An 18,143-nucleotide genomic window follows, 5' to 3' on the forward strand; every position below is an offset into this window, starting at 1 on the left:
CTGTATACGCAAAATTTTCCTTATTGTACCATTATTTTTTTTCTTTTAATTACATTTAAGAATATAATAGTGGTAGCATTGTATCTGGAAAGAGATATTAGGCAGATAAGATCTTGTCACCAGGCCACATGGTTCTTTTAGATGTTCTGAGAACTTATAGTAACAACTAACAGCCATTATTAAAAATGTAATACATGAATGAATGTATTAAAATGGAAATTACTTTAACAGATTACTATTGATAAATTCGTTTCATATATGGTATATCATTGTGTATATGCTTCAATGTTAAGATGTGATTGACAACGAGCTCCCATCCTGCTCTTGATCAAACATTTTTTAGTGAACAATTAGTGGAGCCTCATTTTGTAAGTTTCAGTTTGAAGTTATTGTCATAAACATTGTCAAAACATATCCGAAATTTGTACACATATCTCTTTAAAGTAAATTGAGGGATTGAGTTTACAAGCAGAAGCTGGTCAGGCATTGCTACTAAGTACTAACTCCTATGTCAACACTATGTTCATTGACGCATGTAACTTCTCTAGCAGGAGTTTCGGTGTAGCTTGAGTTATGTTTAAATTATGTGAATAACCTGAGAATCCTAAGTTTGTGGGGCTTCTCAATGGCAATACAGTCAGACAATTGAACATTCAAAATTTCTTCTAGAGATGTTAATACTACTGTACATAGGTACACCTTGTGTACTCGGATATTTTTACAAGCAAAATAGGTTAAACTTCTGTTATAAAAGCTGCGGAGATGAACATGAAACATTCTTTTACATGTAAATAAAGTCCAATCACTGGCATGTTCCTATATTTTAGCCTAGATCTCGGGGGCATTCTGTATTGGATGAAGGTAGTTGTTGTGACAAAAAAAAAATAGCCAATGGCTTCAAATGCGATCAAGTTCTTATAATTCTTGCACATCATTGGTGTTATCTTTATATTTTTATCTTCAGTTGTTGTGTTAACACGCCAGATTTTATTATACTTGGAAATTTTAATTTATGGTCCTATTTGTGAAACATGATTGACTTACTGGTATGAGAATATCAATTCTTATACAAAATTTTAATTGTTGATCTACTTGTACCTAATGATTCTAATTTATTAGTCACGCAGATGCAAGTGAAATCAATTACTAAGATTTTGACTGTAATTTGTGCTGATATAATATGATTATGTTCCCCTCTCTCTATATATATTGAAACTTAAAAAAGATTGAAGGAAAAATAATGCAGTAGTATTACAGTTTCTTTAATTTTGTTGTCTTTCGCTAGGAAAACCATTGGAGAAAAAGTAAGGGAATACTTTCTTGATTTATTGGTGGCTATGTTGCTGGAATGAACTTGTTGATTGTTCTAATGATCATGGCAAAAGCAATAGACAAAAGGTCAGAACCCAGAACATATTATGTTTGCTTTTGTAGACGTTTTTAACATTAAAAAGAAGCTGTTGTATAAATCAATTGCTATATGAATATGGGTTTTATGTTTATCATGTAACATAACACAACTTCATTTTCCTACACACACATTAAAGAGGTGGGGTCCACATGTTTTTTTTCTCTTTCATCATTCCACTTTCTCTCTCCCTTTTGTTGTGTGTGTTGGAAACAAAACTGAAGTTATGTAACATAACGTTAATAAAACCCTATGAATATTGTTTAAATACGTTTGCAATAGCAAAAGGAAAGGATCATTTCATCTGCCGTTTTCTTTAATCTCCTGCTGAGGAAATTGATGACACATGGCAGTGATATATGGCTTCATATGTGGTTGGTGGATGCTGATCATTTTCCTGAGTTAAAAATCAACATCGGTTGGGATGTGAAGGACTATTATATATCACCCTCTTTAGCACAAGTATAACTGCAACCAAGAAAACTAGTGTATTCAATCAATTACTCTGCAAAATAATAATACACGCATGATAACCACCTATACTTATATGTTAGTCAAAGAGCATCAAAGAATATCCATTGAAAAAATTTTGGTACTCTTTAAGGAACAGTATCGAAAGATCCAATTTCATTTGTTTGTATCTGCCCATAAGGTTCTTCATTTGTCATTTTGTCCGTTACTTTTTCATTTTTATATTTTGTCCCTCATAACTTCCTCACCTAATCTGTCTCTTTTCCTCACATACAAAGACAAACTACTCTGTAGACAAACACACTGCATCTAAGATGGAGAAAATCCAGCACAGCTACGTGAACGTGAAGGGACTGAAGCTCCATGTAGCTGAGATTGGAAGTGGTAACTCCTTTGGACACCCCTATCAGAAGTAATTTTGATTAATTCGTTTCCTCATACTTCACTTTAGTGATATTTCTATTCATGTAGGTCAGAAGGCTGTGGTTTTCTTACATGGATTTCCTGAAATATGGTATACATGGAGGCACCAGATGATTGCTGTGGCAAATGCTGGCTACAGGGCTATTGCCTTTGATTTTAGAGGCTATGGACTTTCTGAGCATCCAGCGGAGATTGAAAAAGCAAAGTTATATGACCTTGTTGATGAAATTGTGGGTCTTTTGGATTCATTAGGCATCAGCAAGGTAAGAAGCAACATGTGCTGTACAATAAAAATTTTCTTAGTAGTATCTTTTATCTATTTGTCAAGCTGCGTGATCTTCTAGATACATAGAATTATATGTCCATAAACAAATTTCCATATCCAAATCATGAACTTCAGCTGAACTATATAACAGCCCCTAGCCCAAATAGCAAGTAAAGAGAACAAGATAGAAAACACAAACAAAGGATTGGTTTATCTCTTATACTTTTTTTGATTTATTGATTGTAAGCATTATGTCACGGCAAGAAAGAGTGGAAGAGGAAAGGGGAATGAAAAACAAGACCCTTTTGATTAAGGTGAAAAACTTGTCTAATAGCATGTGCAATTTCAATTGTTTGTATCAGGCTTTCCTTGTTGGTAAGGACTTTGGTGCCCTCCCAGCATATCTTGTAGCTGCTGTCCATCCAGAAAAAGTAGTTTCTGTCGTAACTTTAGGCATTCCTTTCATGCTTCCGGGTCCCTCTGCTGTCCAAAACCACCTTCTCCCAAAAGGCTTCTACATTACTAGGTTTCAGGTGCAAATTCTCTGTCATCATCATTTTTATCTTCCTCTCCATGTGTCAACAATGAAGTAATGATTAACTGATTCCAGGAGCCTGGGAGGGCAGAAGCAGATTTTGACCGCTTTGATGTTAAGTCAGTTATAAGGAACATCTACATTCTCTTTTCTGGAAGTGAGATACCAGTAGCAGGTGATAATCAGGAAATCATGGACTTGTTTAACCCAACTACTCCTCTGCCACCATGGTTCTCTGAGGAAGACCTTGCAACCTATGCATCACTATATGAAAAATCTGGATTCAGATTTGCATTGCAGGTTCCATACAGGTAATCAAGACTCTCACAGTCCTACTCCTCATTTTGAAATCTGTAAAAAATGGAATTCATTTTTTATCCTTGTTGAGATATATAAAACCATTAATGTAGCCTCACCCAACAGCTTAAGCTTTTGGGTTGAATTGGTTCTTTACATATGGGGGGAGTGTTAGAATAGATATGATTAGATTTGAATAGATTACTTCCTATCTATAAATATTCTTTTTGGATTAGATCTAGACTTCTCACTTAAGCCCATTAGGGTCTCTATATATTGTAACTCTTTGTATTAGATTAATACACAACATATTATTTCATATTCAAGTATCCTCATGGAGTGAAATGCTGCTCCAAATATATTACAACCAAGATTACTTCTTCTGTATGAGACATGGCATTTTCCTAAAACCAGGTTTCTTAAAGTCTATTGTTCCAGTGCTCTAAACCTGTCCTTAGTTTAGGGTACATACCTGTATAATTTTAGAAAGCATTGTTTATGAATCCATGCAGGACTCTCAAAGATGATGTTGGCATAAGTGATCCTAAAGTCACTATTCCAGCACTGCTGATCATGGGTGAGAAAGATTATGTATTCAAGTTTCCTGGCATGGAGGACTACATCCGAAGTGGGATGGTGAAACATTTTGTGCCAGACTTGGAAATCATACATATTCCAGAAGGAAGCCATTTTGTGCATGAACAATTTCCAGATAAGGTGAACCAGCTTATCATTGAGTTCCTTGACAAACAAAGTATCTGATTGTCTGTTGTGAGGCTGAATATGATGCTTGACAAGCGATTCTCTTGTGCTGGTGTGATCTCTGAGCTCCTTTCTATTTCAATAAGTAACTTACATAAGAACTTATTCGAGTACAAGATTATTCTACAGTGATGAACAGTCTAAAATAAGCCAAATAGCATCTAAACTCTTTTGAGAAGCACTTATTTAAGAATTAAGTTTGGTGATTTATAAGATTAAATTAATCAGCAATTATTAATGACATATGTGAAATGTCTTTGCAAACACAAATTTCTTTCTAAGTGCGAATTGTCTGTATCCATATAACCCCTTTTCACAAATCAAAAGGGTTTAAAGAACAAAAACGCTTATAACCTCGGTAACCAATGAGACATTTATATTCACACGTGTGCATTATAACTCAAACAGGGGTGGCAGGTAGTTATGTTGGTTGGGGACATTCAGCCTCTCCTTGAACAACACTTTGATACATGTTGTCAACAGCATTACTTTGCATAGCTCGTATCATATAAGTTTGATCCATAAAACAGAAAAGATGAGGCAATACTTGAAATTTCGGTGTGTCTGTGTGTCTATCAACATACAATACTATGTCAAGTCTAATCTTTACAAACCTATATATACTTGACAATTATGACGATAGTCTTCTGTTTGGCAAAATGACCCTGGAACATCAAAATGCTGAAAAATAAGCGGCAGAAAATATCTTCATAAACATTCATCAATTGTGAAAAATAAAGCATATTTTGTGATGATCTACTTTGTCAGCACTTAAATAATCCATATAGAAAACCATTTCAACATCCATCGATGATCAGATGTTTCACTATAGTTAGCAAAACACTTAAAAATGAATGTCAATTTCCAAAACCAATTAATTCAGCCCAAGCAATTTCTGTCAGTACAAATGGATCCCAAAAAGACCATAATATATCTTCTGATTTTTCTCAACTAATGAAATGTCAAATGCATCTTAAAATACGGAGGAATTGCATTTGCAACAATTACCTAGGATGAAATAAGTACTAATTTTCCATTACACAATTGTAGGGGGGGGGGGGGGGGGAACTAAACCCCCAAAAGGACCTGAACGATAAAGGTTCTAAACTGAATCTGAGTTATTTTCCTCAGAGGCAAGCTGCCTATTATATAGAGACATCACCCATAATTGAAGTACAATTTATTATTACAATTAAGATAACAGATCTCTACCAAACTAATGGTAGTTGACTAATGTAAATAAGCAAAGGAATCTACAATATATAGGGAAACAATATACAGTAAAATAAAGAGAGAATAATTGCAAACAATATCTCTTGAGTTGGACAAGATATCGCAGCATATCTCTCTAAATCAAAGGAGATATTGCAACAGGACCAAAAGCCGCAAGGGAAGGAATAGAGTAATATTCAGGAAGACCTAAGGAAAGGCATTTAAGTTATTTTGCTGCTACCTACCCAACGTTACAGGAATTTACAGACATTTACACCAGAGCAAGGCTCCGCCATTTCTAGCGTTGATGCAACCATCTGCAAAATGGTAGAGGCATACCAATAGTGTTTTGCTCATTAAACGGGTAAGGCAGTGTATCCCACAAACAAATGTTCAATCCAGCATGTATATGGGGATTACAAATACAAAATGAAAACCTGATGTGAAGTATTATTATAGCAATGACAGGATTTGTCTCTGGACAAAAGAAACCAAAAGAAAAAATTAGTGTCATCCATTTTATTTGTATAAAAAGACAAACTTTTCCTGTCCAATTGTCCTTGCACCTTTTTTTCCACCTACTATAAACCAGTAAGCTTATAATCTTGAGTTATAGTATATCTCTGAAAGATTCCAAATATACCATGTTAGAGATATATAAAACAATTAATATAGCCTCTCCCAAAGCATTTTTTAGAGCCAAGGGACTATGGTTGAAACTATTATCAGATGAAGTAGGCATCACATATTGCTGGTCAGGAGCAAGTTGAAGCAATGCAGCTCTCAACCACGTTAGCCACTGGACATCCTCAACAGATAAAGTTTTCAGAGCTTGGCGAAGCTTTTCCATGTCTTCTTTGGACAATGGCTGTCTCCGGAAGAACTTCCTTCTTCGCCTTTCTTTTGTGAAATCATAGGTCCCAGCAAGTATATCAGTAATTACGGTAGCAAGCTGTGACATTAAAGCCAATGGCTCAACACCAATTTCCATGATCACTCTCAAATTCTTCAGTGTTAACTGTGTCTACAGATAATGCCAAATCAAGCAGATCCACCAATTTTTCATCAGAGATAAGCCCTACCAATTTCTCTGCCCAAGCAAACTAAGTTGTTTAAGGGTCATCTCAGCATCTCTCAATGATCCATCTGATCTTGATGCAATGAGTTTCATGGCATCCTTATCAATTTCTAGACATTCTTTGGTTGCAATCCACCGCAGTGTATATATAATATCTGCATCCTTCAGCTTTGGGAAAAAGAATTTTTGGCACCTGGATATTACTATATGAGGCAAGACATCAAGACTAGAACTGACAAGGATAAAAACCACGCACCTATGTGCTCGATCAATGACCTTCGATATAGCATTCCAACAATCTGCTGACAGAGTATTACAGTCATAAAAAATAAACACTCTGTACTGTGACGGAAGCTGGGAAACAATCATATTGTCAAGTAGATCCATGATGCTCTCAGAGTCAAACTTACTGACTGGACCAATTTCTCTTATATTTCTACTCTTGCCCATATCATGTGCTATGCAATAATTGCAAAAGCCACAAGGTTTTGGCTGTTATAAAGAATTGCAATTCAAAGCTCTGGCAAATATGCGAGCACAGGAAGTTTTTCCAGTGCCATGGGGACCATAAAACACAAACAGCAATTCAACTATCCTTCTCATGACTGCATTTGAAAGAGCTTGTGCCACTAAATTCTGTCCAACCATATATCTCTGAATGTTCGTGGCATATATTTAGTGTTAAGCTTTGGTGTCTACTACGACGATTCCCTCTCAACTTGTGCTGGTCACCAGATCTAGCTTCAGAAGCAAGGTCAGAATCGATATCATGCTTGAACAAATTATCACCAAAGAGACCTAAAACCACAGAATAATTGTGGTCCCAGCAAGCATTTTCCGTGCTTCCATGAGATCTAGATGCCTCAGGTAGTAAAGGCAGTGCCTCTGCATCAGATTTAGTACACGAGCTTGATTGCTTGGAAGCCAAAGGCATCTCAGAAATATTTCTTCCATTGGCATTTAATGTCCCTTTCTTTAACCTAGAGTCAGATAACTCACAAGAAAAACTTCTCCCAGCCATGTCAAGGATTGTTTTACCTCTATGATGAATTCTGGACCAATTCCAAGGAATGCCACACCCATTTTTTGGAGCCCTAGTAACATTTTCATCTGCACAGTCATTAACCTCCTCCGAGTGATATTTGTGGAGGGCTGAACCCTGAGCCAATGAGTTGGAAGCCACAGACAATTCATTCTCAGCTCCAATATCTCTAGATGCTGTAGCCTGTAGCAACCCAAGCTCTTCTTGTGCTTCGAAATTTATGCCTTTTTACTCTATTCATTCCCCTGCCATGACTGTGTATGCTGGCCTCTGCCTCCTCAATAATTTTCTCCTGTCTTGGATACATTCCTCGAAAATGAATGTTTGATGATGCTAAATCATCACTATCCAATGGAACATCATTCAGCTGCTCAGAAAGCGTCTTAACCTGAACATTCTTCCCCCCGCTGTTTGCTCTTTCTCTCTTTAGATTCAGAATGTCTTGAAATAACATCTTCAGCCAAACTTTTGGCAGCTTGATTGAGAGGTTGCTTTTGACTAACATCCAAATAATCAGGCCTATCACTCTTCCTACCAGACATGAAAGGCTTACAGTTGAAATTTCAAGTGAGTGAAAAATGAAAATATCCAAATACAAAGTCTAACAGCCTAGTGTTCCATACAAGCACAAATTTCATTAGTCTATTTAAAGGTTCCATAATGCCAATTGAAATATATAAATCTTAACCAAATCCAAGAAATTCACCACTTAGCAAACTCAACAAAACAATTGAAACTATCAATCCAAGCATTTTAAAAACATATGTAGTAAAGCAGAAAATCAAGAGAATGGTAAAATGACAGAAGGCTAATCCATAAAGTACATAAGCTACAGACGAAAGAAACGTGTTAAGGGAAAGGAGAACATGGATAAAGTATACAACTAATATATAAGTTCGTTCAAAAATCTACATGAGATACAACCATTCCAATTATTCATAAAGATCCAAATTTCTCTTCAAAACTAACTGTTCGTGACACTACCCGAGAACATAAAAGATGCTACAATCTTTGTAAATCAATGTTTACTATTCTCAGATGCATTCTCTTCCTTCCCAAGTGCAACCACCACTTTCTTCAAGATGGATTCCGTTGGTTGGTGAGAGTTCTCAACTGCCTTTGAGATTGCTTGCCATTTCTCTCCATGTTTTGGTTCAGCAGCAACACATCTCTTCAATACATCCTTCTGGTTCTCTTCAGTTCCATGTTGCAGTTCAAATTTGTAGCACAATGCCCAGAAATCCCCAACGTCAGGAGCTAGTGTCACAGCCCTATTCAGCCAAGTCCTAGCTTTGTCCACCTTCCTATCATGCCAGAATAATTTGGCCACTGCAGCGATAACATGGGGATCATGGTCACATTTCTTGAGGGCATCCATACTCTTGGTTTTACGCTGGGGACGAGGAACCATCTCAATTGATGCTGCCCAAAGAATGCCACTGTTGGGACACTCCTGCAATGCTTTTGCCATCAAAATATCAGCTTCTTTCTTATATCCATGCTTCAATTCTGCTCTAACAGCAGCTAGCCAGAGTTCAGGGTTTTGAGGATTCTTTTTCCGAGCCATTGTCAGAACTGCCCGAGCTTTACTCAGTCCATTCATCTCCTCTTCAAGATTAGCAAGGGAGAGCCAAAGTGGTACACAATTAGGACAGTTTTTCAGTCCAGATTCATAGACCTTCTTAGCTTCCTTCATGTGATCAAGCCGATTCTCGGGCTGATTGAGCCGCTTCGCATTCTCGGCAAGCTGTTCCTCAAGCTGGCCGAGCATCAACCACAATTTAAAGAATGAAGGGAATTGCTTCAGCCCTTCATTTAACAATCTCCTCTCCTCTTCAATGTTTCCCAGTTCTCTCTCCACAATTGCTGATTTCATCCAGACTCTTTCTGTACCTCCTTTCTCTCTGGCTTTAGCCAATAACATCCTTGCTCTCTCAGGTTCATGGTTTTCAAATTCAAGCTTGAAAGCCGCAAGCCATATTTCCTCAGAATTGGGAATGGCAGCATAAGCTTCTTGGAGAATAGCACGTGCTGCAGGCACATCTCCAGCAAGCCACTTCTCTTTGGCACCCATAAGCCAAAGAACTTCAGCCTGTGGTCGGTAGGTAACTGCTTTACGAAGTAATGCATCAAGAGATTCCCTGGTTCCATGACTCTTTTCAAGTTGTGCTGCTTTAAGCCATATGCTCTTCTTAGTTAAGAAGACAGTCAAAGCATGAGCATATATAGCTCTGGCCGTCTCAATAGAACCTCTCTTCTTGCATTCCTCTGCATCGGCAACCCATGTCCTCTTCCTATCCTCTTCTTCAACTCCAATTCCAATTGTATTGTGGATTATTGCTTGGCAAGTTACAACCGACCCAGCACGTTCTGCTGCCTCTGCTTCCTTCATCCAAGCTTCTCTATCAATCACCAAACCTTCTCTCTGCAAAGCCCTAATACCCCTTTCAATTACCTTGCCAACCATGGAAGTATTCCCATTAGCTTCTTCCAACTTGGCAGCTGTTATCCATATGGCCGGCTCCTTGGGCAGCCTCTGTCTTGCCCTATTAAGAACCTTCTTGGCATTATCATAAGTTTCCAACCTCGCAAGAGCAAGCCACAATTCGACATGCAAGGGACAACATTCAACAGCTCTATGAAGTAAAAGCCTAGCATCTTCTTCATTAGCAAGCTCCACGACAGCCTTCCACAGCCTAACCGAATCAGGAATGTTCTCCAACCCTTTCCTCAACACCCTACTCCTGTTTGCATCATCATGTTCCAATTTCGCAGCCTGCAGCCACAACTTCACAGAGTTGGGAATGGACTTGACACCACGAGCTATCACAGCCTTGGCTTCCTCAGGATTTGCCAGCCTACAGGCCTCCAGCCACACATCTTCATTCTTGGGACACTCTTCACATCCCCTCTCTATCAATTGCCTAGCCACTTGAAGCTTGCCAGCCAACTCCTCCAACCTAGCGGCCGCAATCCAACCGGGAGGATGCTTAGGATTTGTCTGAGTAACACTCTTGAGCAGCAACCTAGCCTTCTTGAAATCTGAAATCTCAGCATCGCTTGTTATTTTCATACTATTAAGAACAGTCAAATACCCCTTTGGATCCACATTCGTCATCCCGGACACTGAATCCGACAACCTATCCAATTTCAAAGACAACACAGTACCCCTACCCTCACCAACAGCAGTCAAATCAGTAACCGGGGTTTGTGACCAAGGTGTCTCAGTCCCATTCGCTGCCCTACTCTTGGGATCCAATGCTGTCACATGCTCTTGCTCCTGCCTTGCCTTCTCAAGAAGTGTATCAGGAACAGGGACAAAACTCTCAAACCTCTTCTTCTTATTCCTTGATGAATAACCCCCACTCTCAAACTTCTCAAGGCTCTGCCACTCATCTGAAGAGAGTGTAAACAACTTACGCTTCAAATCAGCAAATTGCTCAGTGATTTTGGGGTTAGAGGCACGATACTTCTCAATCTCCTGCTTCAACCTTGCCTCTCTTCTGTCCTTCCTCCTCGAATCCATTCTCTTATCAATGGCTTCCCAAACAGCATCAGCCTCCTTATCATCCTCATCATATTCCGCAGAGGCAAACAACCCAACATCATTCCCTTCAAACTCATCGAATTTCTGATTCTCATCATACCCTTTATCTTCCCCTTCGTCTTCTTCCTCATCCTCGCCGCCCTTCCCTCTTCCCCTGCCGGCGGCAGCAGGGGCAGCGCCGCCGATGGTGGTGGCGGATCTGTCAGGGAGGTCAGGGGCGGCGCGGGCAGGTCCGATATCGGACCGCGTGGTGAAGCCGGTTGCGCCACGTCCAAGTCCAGCAACATAATTGGGAGGCGGTTTCGAGTTGAGGAAATCGAATCGGGGCTTCGGAACAGCCGGTGGCTGAGTTCCGCCGTGAAAGGGGACGTGGAGGGTTAGGGTAGAGTAGGGTCCCACACCAAGGTCGGAAATGAGAAGGGAATCGTTATCTCCGAGTAATCGAAGGCTCTGAGAAAGGAACAAGCGTTGCTGTGAGATAGGGATGGTGCAGTTTTGATGAATCGCGAGCTTGAGAAGATGGAGAGTGGTTGCGTTAGGGTCTACGTCTAAGGCTAGGGTTCTGTGGTTCGGTGTCACAACGAACACCATGGCTGCTGCTGTGGCTGCAAACTAAACGAACGATTAGGGATTCAGAATAGGTTAATTAATTAATAGCGATGAGAACTCTGAGCTGAGGAGTTACTTAGTTAATGGGTGCGATATGCTCAAGGAAATTTAAGAGGATTTTCGTTCAATTCCTAAGCGAACACGTCAGAGTTAAGAAAATTTTCACGCTCTAGGTCGTAAAGAAGATTAATCTCATCTTAACGGATAAGAATTGGGAAAACAAAAAAAACATTAACGGTGATAAGAGATGAAAATGACAGAATTATCACGGTTGATTTGTCCACAAATAAATGATCTGACAAATCCGCTCGGAGACATATTAATATAAAAAAAAAAAAAAAGTTTTCATGTTGCTGCAAAATTATATTTATTTTTTTGGGAGTTATACATGAAAAGGAAAATTTTCCTACACACTCTTCGATTTCCATGCTAACATGAGTCCCACCTATGACTTTTTCTAACATATGGGTCCCACATATTTTTTGTCCCTATGAAATAAGAAGTCTCATCTCAATGTAACATGAGAAGTATAAATCCTTTATTCTTTTCGGTAAATGCAAAATCATCTTCCAATTTCATTTTCAGTTTGTTTTCTTTATTAAGTGTCTGCTGCAGAGGTTACTCTTCTCCTCCAACACGAGAAGTGTAAGCCAAAAAAACACACATGTACCTAACTAAAAATAATGGGTTTTATTAATGTTATATTACATGGGTTTAATAAGAGTTATGTTGTAGGAAAAGTGATTGTGTTATGTTATAGAGATTCGTTTTGCGTGCCAGAGTTTTTTTTTTTTTTTTTTTTGGTTTCAAAAATTGTGGGTCCCACAAAATGTTATGTGTGTAGGAAAATTGTTGTGGTCATGTTAAATTATAGATACAAAACCCATATTACATAACTTAAGTTTTGTTTCTAACATACACAACAAAAGCGAGAGAGGAAGTGGAATGATAAAAGAGAAAGAAAAACATGTGAATCTCACCTCTTTAATATGTGTAGGAAAGTGAAGTTGTTTTATGTTACATGATAAACATAAAATCCAAAATTAATATATTAAACCTCCAAGGTACTTCAGTTGCCAATGAGCTTTCAAGAATTTGCTTAGATTAAGGGTTCAAATTTTGTCTCAAGTAAATTCTTGAAAAAAAATTGGGGCAGAAGACATGTCTCTGTTCTCGAAGGGGGATTAGTCTCATCCTTTAACGAAATTCAATGCACCCGTTGTTCCAATTAGGGGTGTGCATGGGTCAGGTTTTTGTGTCGACTCGACCCAACTTGGTTTTTATAGGTTAGGTATTGTGATCTGACACGCTTTAATTTGATCCAAGTTAGGTGACTCAGGTCTGACTTGGTTTGGATTTTTTTGAACTAGTTCAGAACCAGGTCGGATCTGACCTGACTTGGTTTCTGAGGTGGGTCTGACTTGGTTTATGAGGTGGGTCAATTCTAACCTGATCCATTTTTGACTTGGTTTCAAAACATATTTTTAATTTGATTTTTTATATAGTTATTGATTTATTTTTTAAACTCATGTAATTTAATTATTTATATGTTTTAAAATATATAAATTTTATAATTAATTTGATATTTGTTGAATAAATGAAGGAATGTAATTTTAAACCTCTGCGTGAAGCAAAATTAGTGAAAATTAATAAAAAGTAAAGATGAGAGAACGCTCTTCCCATCTTAAGATGACAAATAACTAATTTTAACAATACTAAAAAAGATCATATTTTCGATGAAATTTCTACGTTACAAACGACGAAAATTTCGTCACAAAATTATTTTTTCGTCAGAATACTTTTTGTCGAAAAACAACGGAATTTTTTCTCTAATGAAATTTTTTACAAAAATAAATTTTCAATAGAAATTTTCGACGAAATTTAGTTTTCGTCAAAAGTTTTGACGAAAATGATTTCCTCCATCAAATGTTTTAAATGAAAAAAGAATTCCCTCAAAAATTTTGACGGAATTTTTTCGTTCAAAATTTCGATAGGAATGTGTGAGGGAAATATTTTATTCGAAACTTTCGACGAAATTTAGATTCTCTAAAAAATTTTGACAAAATATATTTTCCGTCAAAATTTTTTGTCAAAAAATTTTACGAAAAATTTTGACAGAAATGTGTTCTGTTGAAAATTTTGATGAAAATGTTTTTTATCAAAAAAACTTTACGAAAATATTTAGTCAAAAAAATTTAATGGAAATGTGTTTCGCTAAAAATTTTGACGAATTTTTTTTTTTGTCAAACAGTTTAACGATAATGTTTCCGTCGAAAACTTTCGCCGAAATTTAAATTCAGTAAAGAATTTTGATAAAAAAAAATTTCGTCAAAAAATTTATATGGACATGTGTTTCTTCGAAATTTTTGATGAATATGTTTTTTTGTGAAATATTTCGTAAAAAAAATTTGACGAAAAAAATTTTCTGTCAAATTTTTTTACAGAAATGTTATTAGTCACAAATTTTGACGAAAATATTTTTCGTCAAAAATTTTTGCGAAAATTTTTGAGGAAAATATTTTTCGTAAAAATTTTTTACGTAATTGTTTTACGTTAAAACTTTTCTTTTAACGTAATTGTAATTTTCTTTTTCTTTTTTTTCACATAATGGGTGTGAGTCAAGTTTTGGGTCAATGGGTCATTATTAAAACAAGTTAGGTCTAAAACTGACCCAAATAAAAGTGGGTCAGTATTTAAACCCAGTTAAAAAAAAATTGGTATTTATGGGTCAGGTCAAGGGCAGGACAAGTGAACGAATTTTTTTGCACACCCCTAGTCCAATAAGTGATAGCCTTTGGAGTCGTTGAGATCAAAAGTGGACTTTTTTTTTAAGGAACGAAATTGGAACCGTATTTTTTGTTAAGAACTAAAAGGGGCTTTACTCTATTTTTTATGAAAACTAGTGTATTACCCGTGCGATGCACGGGGGAAAAGATCAAAATATTTGTCGTCCGCCGTAGTTGGTTAATCGCACTGCAAACCTTATACTTATAAAAACCTGTATTGCTATCTTATTTTTTGCAAGGATTTGTGCTGTTAGTATTTGAAATTTTATAAATTAGTATTTACAAAAAATAAAATCTTAATTAGGAATTTAATTATAAAAGAAGAATAATGGAATTTTAATTTAATTATTAAAACGTGTTGGCAGGCGAGGCAGAAAGGCCCTCTGGGCAAACCCAGATTGCAACCTTTTTTTTTTTTTTTTTGGTAAGCAACCAAGATTGCAACCTTTAACTATTAGTATTTTATGTAAATAATTATTTTTTTGCAAAGATTTGTGTCATTAGCATTTTGAATTTTATAAATTTGTATTTACAAAAATTAAAATCAGATTTAGGAATTTAATTATAAAAGAAGAAGGAAGAAATTATAATTTAATTATAAAAAAGTGTTGGTGGGCCAGCCCTTCGGGCCGAGCCCAGTTTGTCACCTCTAACTATGAGCATACAATATATTTTTATATTTACCCACACACAAAAAAAGGTTCTTATAGTCACATTTAGGTTTTTATATTTTATCTCAGAGATGGTCTTTCATTTATTACAATCAGATTTAAAAAATAATAATAAATAATTATTTTTTGCAAGGATTTGTGTACTTTGTATTTGAAATTTTACAAATTTGTATTTACTAAAATTGAAATCAGATTTAGTAATTTAATTATAAAAGAAGAAGGATAAAATTTCAGTTGAATTATAAAAATATATTAGCGGGTCGGCCCTCCGGGCCGAGCCCCGTTTTCCACCTCTAACTGTCAGCATTTTATATAAATAACTTTTTTTGCAAGGATTAGTGTCGTTAGTCTTTGGAATTTTACAAATTTATATTTAAAAAAATTAAAATTAGATTTAATAATTTAATTATAAAAGAAGAAGGATAAAATTTCAATTGAATTATAAAAATATATTGGCGGGCCGGCCCTCTGGGCCGAGCCCAGTTTTCCACCTCTAACTGTCATTTTTTATTTAAATTTAAAAAAAATTATATTAATTATACATATTTTTATATAATTTTTTTCTATTTTAATTTATGATTTTTATAACATTTATATAATGCTGAACTCTTTTTCCACATATCAAGTTCACATAAATTTTCATTTAATTCATTTCCAAATTTCGAATTTATTTTACAATATAAATAATTTTGTTATTTTACAATTTTTTTTAATGTTTTTGTTTTTTATGCATCATTAATATGGCTAACAAATATCCATGCAAAAAATAGTGGGATATACAACAAAAGAAAAGTAGAGGTCTTTTTACTCATAATATACAACAAAAGAAAAGTAGTGGGACATTACATGAGTTGTCTGCCACCGTAAATGATTAACTTATTTTTCCATTGATTTTTTATTTCGATTTTTAAAAGAAATTATTATTTATTTAATTTTTTATTTCCAAATTCTTTCCCACCATTACAATTTTTTTTTTTCGTTGAGGTTTAATTAATATAAATATAAAGGCTGCACTTAAACGATGTAAGATAAGTTAAAATTTCAATCGTAGTCCAGTATTTAACGCCCCGCGTTCCAGTTTATTCGTGATTTCAATATCAGAAGAAGTTAAAAGTTTTCAAGCTTTTTCGATTTTTGTTGAAACTGAAAACAGAAATGATTTTTATTAAAATACAATTATTATCAATCTTGGGATTTTGTTGCATGGGAAAGGATTTGGAAACAAAAAATTAAATAAATGATAATTTCTTTTAAAAATCGAAATAAAAAATTAATGAAAAATTAAGTTAATCATTTATGGTGGTAGACAACTCATTCAATGTCCCACTGATTTGTATATTGAATTTACTCAGCTTTTTTAAATGCTTTCTATATTGAAATTGTTCACTCTTTTGAAATTCGAATTCTGAATTGATTTCAAATTATGGATTTCAATTTTATATTTCAAATTGTAATGGTGGGAAAGGTTTTGGAAACAAAAAATTAAATAATAATTTCTTTTAAAATTCGAAATAAAAAATCAATGGAAAATTAAGTTAATCATTTATGGTGGCAGACAACTCATTCAATGTCCCACTAATTTGTACATTGGAATTACTCAGCTCTTTTAAATGCTTTCTACATTAGAATTGTTCACTCTTTTGAAATTCGAATTCTGAATTGATTTCACATTATGGATTTCAATTTTATATTTCAAATTGTAATGGTGGGAAATGATTTAGAAATAAAAAATTAAATAAATAATAATTTCTTTTACAAATCGAAATAAAAAATCAATGGAAAATTAAGTTAATCATTTATGATGGCAGACAACTCATTCAATGTCCCACTGATTTGTACAATGTAAATTACTCAGCTCTTTTAAATGCTTTCTACATTGGAATTGTTCACTTTTTTAAAATTCGAATTCTGAATTGATTTCAAATTTTGGATTTCAATTTTAAATTTTAAATTGTAATTGTGGGAAAGGATTTGGAAATAAAAAATTAATTATATAATAATTTCTTTTAAAAATCGAAATAAAAAATCAATGAAAATTAAGTAAATCATTTATGATGGCAAACAACTCATTCAATGTCTCACTGATTTGTACATTGGAATTACTCAGCTCTTTTAAATGCTTTCTGCTTTGAAACTGTTCACTCTTTTGAAATTCGAATTCTGAATTGATTTCAAATTCGAATTCAAATTGAAATCCAAAATTTGAAATCGATTCAGAATTCGAATTTCAAAAGAGTGAGCAATTCCAATGCAGAAAGCATTTAAAAGAGCTGAATAATTTCAATGTACAAATTGGTGGGACATTGAATGAGTTGTCTGCCACCATAAATGATTAACTTAAATTTCATTGATTTTTTATTTCGATTTTTAAAAGAAATTATTATTTATTTAATTTTTTTATTTTCAAATCCTTTCCCACCATTACAATTTGAAATTTAAAATTGAAATCCAAAATTTGAAATCAATTCAGAATTCGAATTTTAAAAGAGTAGGCAATTCCAATGCAAAAAGCATTTAAAAGAGCTAAGTAATTCCAATGTACAAATCAGTGTGACATTAAATGAGTTGTCTGCCACCATAAATGATTAACTTAATTTTTCATTGATTTTTTATTTCAATTTTTAAATCATTTCAAATTTCGAATTTTAGATCAGATAACGCATTCCAACATAAAAAGCAATTAAATCAGCTGATTTCTTTTTGCATACCAATGTGATGGACAGTGGGACATTCAATGTCTTGTCTGCCACCACAAATGGTCATTTAATTATTCGATTTAAAGATTAAAATTCGATTTTTAAAAGAATTTCTTTTCCCACCATCCATATTTAAATTCAAAATTTTAAACCATTTCAAATTTCGAATTTCAGATTAGACGACCAATTCCAACATAAAAAGCAATTAAAACACTTGATTATCCAATTAAAATTTCGAATTTCAGATTGTGCAAAATAAATACATAATTTCGAAATTTAATTGATAAACCATTTAAAATTTCGAAAATTCAATTTTTAAAAGAATATTGGTATGATAGTTT

At 34.9% G+C, this 18,143-nt stretch overlaps 2 protein-coding genes and 1 pseudogene across 2 annotated transcripts; 1 reads left to right on the forward strand and 2 right to left on the reverse strand.

Annotated features, from left to right (window-relative positions):
- The first annotated feature begins 2,183 nt into the window (after window positions 1-2,183).
- On the forward strand, window positions 2,184-4,307 carry LOC133284549 (uncharacterized). The gene is made up of 5 exons (XM_061481586.1): window positions 2,184-2,263; window positions 2,351-2,565; window positions 2,930-3,100; window positions 3,178-3,413; window positions 3,912-4,307. The coding sequence occupies exons 1-5, from the start codon at window positions 2,194-2,196 to the stop codon at window positions 4,159-4,161; spliced, it is 942 nt and encodes a 313-aa protein (XP_061337570.1). The 5' UTR covers window positions 2,184-2,193; the 3' UTR covers window positions 4,162-4,307.
- Window positions 4,308-5,414: 1,107 nt separating this feature from the next.
- On the reverse strand, window positions 5,415-8,275 carry LOC133284548 (protein STICHEL-like 3; annotated as a pseudogene).
- Window positions 8,276-8,302: 27 nt separating this feature from the next.
- Window positions 8,303-11,702, reverse strand: LOC133284547 (protein STABILIZED1). Its single transcript, XM_061481585.1, has one exon. It carries the CDS (start codon window positions 11,629-11,631, stop codon window positions 8,512-8,514), a length of 3,120 nt encoding a protein of 1,039 aa, XP_061337569.1. The 5' UTR covers window positions 11,632-11,702; the 3' UTR covers window positions 8,303-8,511.
- Window positions 11,703-18,143: the final 6,441 nt, after the last annotated feature.

Source organism: Gastrolobium bilobum, unplaced genomic scaffold (genome assembly GCF_033153095.1).
Source record: "Gastrolobium bilobum isolate Gb01-03AN ecotype WA unplaced genomic scaffold, APGP_CSIRO_Gbil_v1 utg21709, whole genome shotgun sequence".
NCBI classification, from domain to species: Eukaryota; Viridiplantae; Streptophyta; class Magnoliopsida; order Fabales; family Fabaceae; genus Gastrolobium; species Gastrolobium bilobum.

Excerpts from the sequence above, each read along its gene's own strand:
- LOC133284549 (XM_061481586.1), top strand. The coding sequence starts at position 2,194 with ATGGAGAAAATCCAGCACAGCTACGTGAACGTGAAGGGACTGAAGCTC. Across the intron at positions 2,264-2,350 it reads TGTAGCTGAGATTGGAAGTG|GTCAGAAGGCTGTGGTTTTC; the intron begins GTAACTCCTTTG and ends CTATTCATGTAG. Across the intron at positions 2,566-2,929 it reads ATTCATTAGGCATCAGCAAG|GCTTTCCTTGTTGGTAAGGA; the intron begins GTAAGAAGCAAC and ends TGTTTGTATCAG.
- LOC133284547 (XM_061481585.1), bottom strand. The coding sequence starts at position 11,631 with ATGGTGTTCGTTGTGACACCGAACCACAGAACCCTAGCCTTAGACGTA.